Source organism: Helianthus annuus, chromosome 11 (assembly GCF_002127325.2).
Source record: "Helianthus annuus cultivar XRQ/B chromosome 11, HanXRQr2.0-SUNRISE, whole genome shotgun sequence".
Classification (NCBI taxonomy): domain Eukaryota; kingdom Viridiplantae; phylum Streptophyta; class Magnoliopsida; order Asterales; family Asteraceae; genus Helianthus; species Helianthus annuus.
This window is the reverse complement of record NC_035443.2, coordinates 14,212,427-14,221,678: the sequence shown is the minus strand read 5'-3', so window position 1 is coordinate 14,221,678 and position 9,252 is coordinate 14,212,427. Positions and strand designations below refer to the sequence as shown.

Below are 9,252 nucleotides of genomic sequence, written 5' to 3'. Positions count from 1 at the left end.
TTTAATATAATAATACTAATAAAAATAGAAATAGAAAGATGAGAGAACTAAAATACGAAATAAATAAAAAATATAAAAGCAACTGTTTTTTTTTTGAAAAAAAAAAGTTCTGAAACTTTTTTATTGTATAAAAAATATCTTTTTTATTAATTTTAATAACGTTTTATAGAAATATAATAAAATACTAGTAAGAGAAAGTGTCTTCAAATTATAGAAACACAATAGTTTTCAAAAACAATATTTAAATTGTTTAGAGGAGTGAAATTTAACAACTTTTAAAATATATTTTTAGAAAGGGGGGTATGACTAGTAAAAAAGGGGGTGCATTTAGCCAACCCCATCCTTTAATTATGGTTCCAGCCGTTCTCACATCTATATAATGAATGATTTTATGTCTTTTTGTATAAATCTCACGTACCAACTTAATAACAATATAAATTATACAGTCTTATGATTACACACATTACAAATCATATTGCTAATTAATAATCTGTTTCATTTGATGATGTCTCACATTATTGAGCAAGCCAGATCGTTGTTATATGGGCCTTGGTAGATATTATACGGCACACCATAGTTATAACAATAAGGATAATTTATCTGTGGCGCCACGATTGGTGCTTGACTAACCGTAGCACTGGCGGGAGGGGCTGGAGCCGTAGCACTGGCGGGAGGGGCTGGAGCCGTCTCCTCCACGGATCCAACACTCACCAGCTCTGTGTGACCAACACCTTTCTTTAGCAACTTTGTCAATTGTATTGGATCTATTCGTTCACCAGTCAATGCTATCTGATGTTTATCTGAACCAACGAAAGATGCCGACTCCACACCTGTTTATCCATTTGCAAATTATATATAATTCTATAATACATACGTTCAGGGGTGTAGCTTAGTTGATACCCGGGGGTGCAACCCCCACAATTATTTTGCCTAAATATTTATATAATATATAAATTCGGTCCTATGACTTTTCACCCTCCGAAACTTTTTGGTCAAGTTCCGCCGCCACTGATACGTTATCACTAGAGAAGGAAGAAGAATAAGTAATAGTTGATGAATATCTTACCCGCGACACTAACAGCTATCTTCAGAGCCTTACGGCTTTTCTTTTCGCTGTTCACGGCCATCTTCACCACAATCTTTTGCTACAAAACCAATCATTTTTTTTTTTCAATTGATTCAAACAAATGCAAAAATGGAATTGAACTGAACGCGCGTGTGAACAGATTTGTACCTTGGCCATTTGAATAAAGTTGATAATGATCAGATGCTAAACAAGTGTGTGTTTGGAATCTAGTCACTCTCTCTCTTGATGTTTTGTAGTTGGTTGTTGAAGAATGAGAAAGAATGTTATTTATAGGTGTTGAGGCTATTCCATTGGAAAGTTTAACCAACGCGTAATAAATATTAAAATTACTTTTTATACTTTATAGAAAGCTGAAGCATATTAGGTTAAACGTAGTGGGGCGTGTTTGCCCTTCATAGCGCCATTATGGCGCATTGAACACCGCCCCCCCGGCGCCATGTTTGAAAAATTTTGGGCAGCGCGAAGATTATAGCGGCGTGAAGAACAAAACATTTTAAAATTATGACCGTTTACAAACGGTCAAATTCAATAAAAAAAATTAATTTCTTTTTCAACTTTCCTTTTAAAATCATTCTCATCTCTTTATTTTTTTACCATACACATTCAAACCTTCTCATTTCTCCCAAATTTTTTTACAATTCTTGATATTTTATACAATGAATCCATTCAACCGGGGCTTCATTCCTCCCCGATCTAGTGCGGACCCAAACCAAAGTGGCAATCCTACTCGTCCCGTGGCACCGGTTCCCACTAGACCCAACCCTTTCGGCTCCGGTTTTCTCGACTACAATCAACAAAGTCCCGGGTTCATGAATCTTTTGAACCAACCGCTATCATGGGACCCTAATCTCTACGGGTGGAACCCAAGTCAAAACACAGATGGGATGGGGTCGTCTCAAGCGTTTGGGTCGGCTCAAGCTTTCGGCTCCCCACTACACGAACCCGATGTTGTTCCGGAGACGCAACCCGAGGTACCGGATACGCAACCGGAGACGCAAAAAGGAAAAGGAAAAGCAAAACAGGCACATAAAAAGAAAGTTGAAACCAACACCCGAACGAAAAAAAATGTGCAAACGTGGGAGCCCGAAGAGGAGTATGCGTTAACCCGCGCTTTCATCGATGTTTCGGAGGACCCGGTCATAGGTATGTTTATTTTTTTTCTGTTTTTAATTTTTTTTTCTGTTTTTTTTTTCTGTTTTATAATTTCTTTTTTGTTTTTTTATTTTCTGTTATTTATTTTCAGTTTTTTGTTTTTTATTTTCTGTTTTATTATTTTCTGTTTTTTTTTATTTTCTGTTATTTATTTTCAGTTTTTCTTTTATTTATTTTCTGTTTTTTTATTTTCTGTTTATTATTTTCTGTTTTTTAATTATTCTCTGTTATTTTTTTTCTGTTTTTTATTATTTTCAGTTTTTATTTTTTAAATTTTGAACTAACATTTTATATTGTTTTGTGTGTAGCAAACAATCAAAGTAAAACCGTATTTTGGAACCGAATACGAGAACTCTTTTTCGAGCTCATGGGTAGGGGAGAGGAATACCGCCTACCGGACTCTATATAGGGGAAGTGGACCGATATAAACAAGAAGTGCACAAACTTTCAAACCGTGTACCAACGCTTGTATTCCGGATGGAAAAGTGGAAGTAGCGATGAAGACATTACGCAAGAGGCATTGGTCGAGTATACGAACGCTAATGGCCATTTCCCGTACATGAAGTGTTGGCAAATCCTTCGCCATAGCCCCAAATGGGCCGTCGTATCTACTCCAAGTGGTCGTTCGGGAAATACACGGCCATCAAAGAGGTCCAAAACAAACGAGTCGGGTGAACCCGAAACGCCAACCTCCGACGCTCGAAACATCGGCTTGAACGAGGAAATTCCGGATGACGAGCCGGTGGAGGAGCTACCAAGACCGCCCGGAAGAAAAAGCCGGGCGAAAAAACCCGAGTCGTCGTCGATGTCTATGGGAACGGATATGAGTCACGCATTTTCGGAGATAAACAAGCGGCTTCAAGACATACACGAACATGGTAACAAACGTTTGGAGGAGAACGAAAAAGTTACGGAGATTATGCGGGATCGACAATGGGCTCACGACTTTGACTTCTACTCCAAACCGCATGACCACTTAACGGGAAAAGCTTTGAAAATGGCGTTGGCACAAAAGGAGCGGATTGAAAAAAAATATAATCTTTGATTGTGTAATTTTTTTTATGCTAGTTTAATGTTTTTTTTTCTAGTTTAATGTTTTTTTTTAATTTTATTGTACCTTTTTTATTTAATTAAATGAATTTTATTTTTAAAAAAGTTACAAATGAATTAAAAAAATGAAAATTAAAAAATGAGTAATGATTACACAGGGGCTTTATGACTACGGCCTCAAATTACATAACGCCCCATAAAGCCCCGGGGTGACGTGGCATGCCACATGTCACATAACGCCCCTAAAAGGGCTTTATGACTACACATGCCCTTAGTTAAAATTATGTGAAAGTATATCTTGTTTGTGTTGTCATTTCCACTTAATATATATATATATATATATATGACAAAGATCCGTTAGGAACCACCCTTTATTGCGAGAACTGCGAGAACCAATGTGAACACAACAAAAAATGCTTAAAAATAGCTAAAAAACACACAATTTTTTTTTAATATTTTTTATAAAAAAATCGCTACTTTTAGTAGACAGAATTTTTTTTTTGTTTTTTAGCTACTAAAAGTAGCGATTTTAACAAAAAAAATATTAAAAAAAATATTAGATTTTTTTTTTGATTTTTTTAGATTTTTTAAGGTTTTTTGAGGGTTTAGTTTTTAGCATTTTAGCTTGGGGGTGGGTTTAGGCCTTTGGGGGGTGGGGGAGGGGGGTTTAGGTTTTTCGGGGGGTGGGGGTGGGAGGGGGGGTTAGTTTTTTTTTAAAAGTAGCGATACGTTGGACCCTTTGAAATCATCGAGAAGATTGGTAAGGTGGCCTACAGGTTGAATCTACCTGAAGAACTCAGCGGAGTTCACAACGTATTCCACATGTCAAATCTGAAGAAGTGTCTGTCAGATGAGACCCTCATAGTTCCCTTAAAGGAGCTCACTATCGACGACTAGCTACGATTCGTTGAGGAACCAGTAAAGATTACAGATCGAGATGTTAAGATTCTCAAGCGCACCCGAATACCTCTCGTCCGAATTCGTTGGAATTTCCGTCGTGGCCTAGAGTACACCTGGGAACGAGAAGACCAAATTAAAATCTAGTATCCCCAGCTGTTTAAGAAAAGTGCAACCACTACTGAGGCTGAAGCTACTGCAGAATTTCGGGACGAAATTCCAAATCAACGGGGGGATGATGTGACACCCAGGAAAACTAGGAAAACAACGCAACATAACTAGCTTCCTCAGTAACCACGTGCTAAATTTCGGGACGAAATTTTTTAACAGGGGAAGAATGTGACAACCCTCAAAATTCCATGTATTCCGTACAACTTATTAATGAAAATTGAAGTGCTTAATGACTGTGCTGAATCATTTAACTGCTTTCTGATATCTGTGTTATACTTACATGTGTATGTTAACATACTAGTAGTATACAGAAAAGTTACTAAATAGTCTGTTATGCTTTCCTGAGTGTTGAAAATTAAAAACGTTACAAAAATATATATGTATGACACTTTACGGATTAATTAAGCACTTTAATGGAATAGTATCAAACCGAACAACCGGACATTACCCGGAACACTAAAATATTACCAGAGACATTGCTTTTATTTTTCTGAATTAGTTATGGTCCCCGAATATCATAACACTCACTACATAAATATCTAGTAACTAATACCCTAACCAATACACTTCGATTTCAACTATGATTAAACTAACTAGTTACAACCTACATCTAGACCCCCCCCCCACCTATGACCATCCAACATGGTGGCCCCACCATAGATTTTATTTGATTATTATATTAGATCATGTTCCCCCATCTATGACACTTTACACAATGGATGAACACATGAAATGGTTATAAGAGTTGTCTTGTGAGCATAAGCCTCATTTCACCATCCACACATTCAACACCACTTCTCTCCCTTCTCCTTCTTCCTTTGTTTTGGCAGCCAACAACCACCACCATACCACCACCCTCACATCATCTTTCAAGCAATCTACACTCACCCAAAGGTGCAAGAGGTCCTCCAACGAAGCTCGGTGCGTTCGGAAGTGGAAGGACCTTCTCCATTTGCTATTAACCACCACTTTTCTACACTCGAACTTCCCTAGCCTTGAGCTAGTGGTAAGAACTTAGATCCGATCATTCTTTATGTTATTTAAGTGGTTAATAGATGTTAGAATGATAAAAAGTTAAGAAACCTTAAAGCTCATGAACAAGTCTTGAACATAATGTGTTAAAGTGTGGATAAAGAGAAGATATGTGTGTAAATCATGTAGATCTTGTGTGGTTATGATTATTGGTTGATTATTTGATGTTTTGCTGGGTAATATTGATGTTTGATGTTGTTATAATCACTAAACATGTTAACGGAATCAATCGAACACAAGTTAGTAAGTTAAAGAATGAAAACAGAATCTGTCCAAGTTTTACAGTTACAGCCAACTTCAGTTGGCTGTAAACAGGTTGTAAACACTACGAAAAACTAATATTTTGACTCTAAAACGTGTTATTATGAAATACGGTTCTAATGGCACCGGAATCGTAATTTTTGGACTCCGTTTACTATTTTAAAAGCGTCTTCTCGTAACAGCAGCTAGAGCTGCAATTTTTCTGCTGAAAAAGTGCGTCTTGTTTTCTGTTATAACTTGTAATCTGTGTGGAGTCTGATCACGAAATTTATACCATAGTTGATCATCGATGTATTTGTAATTACCCCACTGGAATTTCGTAAATCGGACACTCGATGAATTTTAAATAAATTATCTCGTGGACTGTGGTCAGAAAAATATAAATCTGAATTCAGTCCGGAAAATGAATTTTTATAAAATATTGGTAATGAACCGGACCCCGATATTTTTACACAATAATATTTGGAACGTTTTAGGCATTCTGTAAAAAATTGGGAATTTTTGGAATAAGTTAACTATTTTATTAAAATGTCCGAAAACAGATGGTTTTGAATGTTAATGCTGAATTGACATAAGTTGTGACTTGCGTGTCTAAATGTCGAGTATGCTATCTGTGAATGATCTAACATGTTATATGTGTTACGTGCACTATCCTATGTATGCTTATGAGTGGGGAATGGATGGGAAGTATATATATATATGGGCATAAACAGTTAAAGTAATGCATGCTATGTGATAGATACGTGTAGGAACGTTGTGCTCTATTTGTAAGACACTAAATGACTAACTGTAAATCATACTAGGACGTGATTGACCGACCTTGACTGTTAGCGATATTTGAGAATCTAACCGAGCAAACCGAGGTGAGTTCACACTTTTCTACAAAGCATGGTAATTTCCCGGTGGGAATGGGAATGGGTACAGGAATAGGGATTCCTCGTCCTTTGGGACGCGTTCAGGAATGTGAATTCCTCGTCCTTGAGACGTGTTCAGGAATGTAAATTCCTCGTCCTGTTGGGACGTATTAGACTTACTGGACTAGAACTCTATCAGCGAAGTCCCTCCCTTTTTGTATCGACTTAATCGCCGAGGCTATGGCGAGCGGGTCATTAGTTAATAGCGCTATTAGGTTTAACAAACCTCACACCGTGCCAGTCGGACGGGCGTGTACTAATGGACTATGGCACGTCGGTGGTGATAGAACACCGACGCTAGGGCACAATTGATTTTTGTTAGTAGTCGATATGATAAACGAGTCTGGTAGTTTAAAATACTGGGGTAGCTCCCCACGGCCAAAGTGCCGGGCTGGATAGCCAGGGAAGGTGGACATGGGATGGTTAACTAATAAACGTTTTCGAACTATGGGATAGCCGAATGAGATTAAACTATGTGTTTGGAAACAACTCTAAAATGGACAACCAACCGTGAACTCACTCAACTTTGTTGTTGACTTGTTATTACATGCTTTGCAGGTCATTAGATGCTATGGAGCTTGCATATGGAGGTGGTCGTTGTGGGATGCGAACTGATATGTCCAGTACTTAATGAATAAACTTTATGAACTTATTAAACCTACTTTTGGACTTTAAACTTATGAACTATGGACTTATGTTTTGAACTTATGTTTTATGCTTCCGCTGCTAACCTAAAATCGGTTTACTTCCTTTTGGTCACCAATCGTATTGTGTTTGGTTTTATTTACTTAATTATGTTGTTCAATATGATTGGTGGCTCGATCCTGGTCATGTCACGCCTCCAAGCGGTGATACTCCGCATGGTGGATTTTGGGGGTGTGACAATACATACATACATACATATATATATATAGGGGACCGCTAAAATGAAAACCAACTACAGTTGTAAGAACCATGAGAACTTTATGATCCGGGCGAGTTGGACCAAATTTTTTTTCATAAACGTAGATGCGTTTATTATAAACACATTTGTAAAAAAAAATTCAAAAAAAATGTCGTGTGTGTAGTTTTGAGCACCACAAGTTTGTGTTTACGGGTACCGTAAATTTTATTTAAATTTTACGGTACCCGTAAACACAAACTTGTGGTGCTCAAAACTACACACACGATATTTTTTTTTTTGAATTTTTTTCCAAATGCGTTTATAATAAACGCATCTACGTTTATGAAAAAAAATTTTGGTCCAACTCGCCCCGTACAGTGTAGTTCTCATGGTTCTTACAATTGGATGTGGTTTTCATTTTAGCGGTCCCCTATATATATATATAGGATTAGGTTCAAGAGTGAACACCCCCCTCAGTTGTGAACTGTGTGAAATCATCTTGGCCCTTGATTTCTATGATCTTGAGATTTAGATGAGTGGTATGATGGTAATTATGTGGTTATTTTTTCTATTTAATTAAATACAAAAAGGGTATATGTGTAGTTTTCATCTTAAATTGATTGCATAAATCATGTTCTCTCTCATAAATTAAATAGGAAAGTAATTTTATAAAAAAATAGATTTAAATCATTATCTTAATAATTGAAATCAGTTACATATTTCCCATTTTAATTCCTTATCCATAATATCTTTCATATTTTAAATTCATTATCCTTGTTCTGTTTAAATGCGATGTACACATGTGTATTCTGATTTTGCCATGTTTTTAATGCGGTGTACACATGTGTATATCGTCTGTTTTTGTCATATCTCAGAATTTTTTTTTGTATTAAATGTTTGATGTACAGTTGTGAATTACTGTACACATATGTACGATGCTGAGTGCACATACGTACTGTTCTATTTATATCCAAGTACACATGTGTATGCCGTTGAAATATGAAGGTTACGTGGATCTTAAAAATCAAAATTTGAATTCTGGCAGAAAAACTGTATTTTTTGGTGGTGTTTACCCCGTCCAAATGCTGTCTAGTCTTTTTTTTTAAATATTAAGTAAATGTTTGATATTTGGGTTACAATTCCTCATTTGCAAATGTTGTCTCTATTCAGTAGGTTATGCAATTAAATTACTTTTTTTGATTTATTAATTTAATAAATGGTAATCAATTTCAACACTATAAATAAAGGCATTGTTGTTGCCATTTAACCACATCCAATGACAATTTAATCTCAAATTTTATAAATGTAGATGCGTGTATTATAAACACATTTGTAAAAAAAATTCAAAAAAAAATGTCGTGTGTGTAGTTTTGAGCACCACAAGTTTGTGTTTACGGGTACGGTAAATTTTATTTAAATTTTACGGTACCCGTGAACACAAACTTGTGGTGCTCAAAACTACACACATGACATTTTTTTTTTTGAATTTTTTTTACAAATGCGTTTATAATACACACATCTACATGAAAAAAATTTTTGGTCCAACTTGCCCCGTACGGTGTAGTTCTCATGCTTCTTACAACTGGAGGTGGTTTTCATTAGTGATCCCATATATATATATATATATATATATATATATATATATATATATAGGATTAGGTTCAAGAGTGAACACCCCCCTCAGTTGTGAACTGTATGAACTCATCTTGGCCCTTGATTTCTATGATTTTGAGATTTAGATGAGTGGTATGATGGTAATTATGTGGTTATTTTTTCCATTTAATTAAATACAAAAAGGGTATATG

At 36.1% G+C, this 9,252-nt stretch overlaps 2 protein-coding genes across 2 annotated transcripts; one reads left to right on the top strand and one right to left on the bottom strand.

Annotated features, from left to right (window-relative positions):
- Window positions 1-377: 377 nt before the first annotated feature.
- On the bottom strand, window positions 378-1,315 carry LOC110891810 (heavy metal-associated isoprenylated plant protein 47). Its single transcript, XM_022139362.2, has 3 exons — window positions 1,235-1,315; window positions 1,067-1,145; window positions 378-830 (listed from the first exon to the last, which is right to left on the bottom strand). Exons 1-3 carry the CDS (start codon window positions 1,241-1,243, stop codon window positions 511-513), a joined length of 408 nt encoding a protein of 135 aa, XP_021995054.1. The 5' UTR covers window positions 1,244-1,315; the 3' UTR covers window positions 378-510.
- Window positions 1,316-2,111: 796 nt separating this feature from the next.
- LOC110889725 lies at window positions 2,112-3,323 on the top strand. Its single transcript, XM_022137285.2, has 2 exons — window positions 2,112-2,230; window positions 2,548-3,323. Exon 2 carries the CDS (start codon window positions 2,799-2,801, stop codon window positions 3,282-3,284), a length of 486 nt encoding a protein of 161 aa, XP_021992977.2. The 5' UTR covers window positions 2,112-2,230; window positions 2,548-2,798; the 3' UTR covers window positions 3,285-3,323.
- The last annotated feature ends 5,929 nt before the right edge of the window (window positions 3,324-9,252 follow it).

Coding starts and splice junctions, on each gene's coding strand:
- LOC110891810 (XM_022139362.2), bottom strand. Junction 831..1,066: donor GATAGCTGTTAGTGTCGCGG/GTAAGATATTCA, acceptor ATGGATAAACAG/GTGTGGAGTCGGCATCTTTC.
- LOC110889725 (XM_022137285.2), top strand. CDS start 2,799: ATGAAGTGTTGGCAAATCCTTCGCCATAGCCCCAAATGGGCCGTCGTA.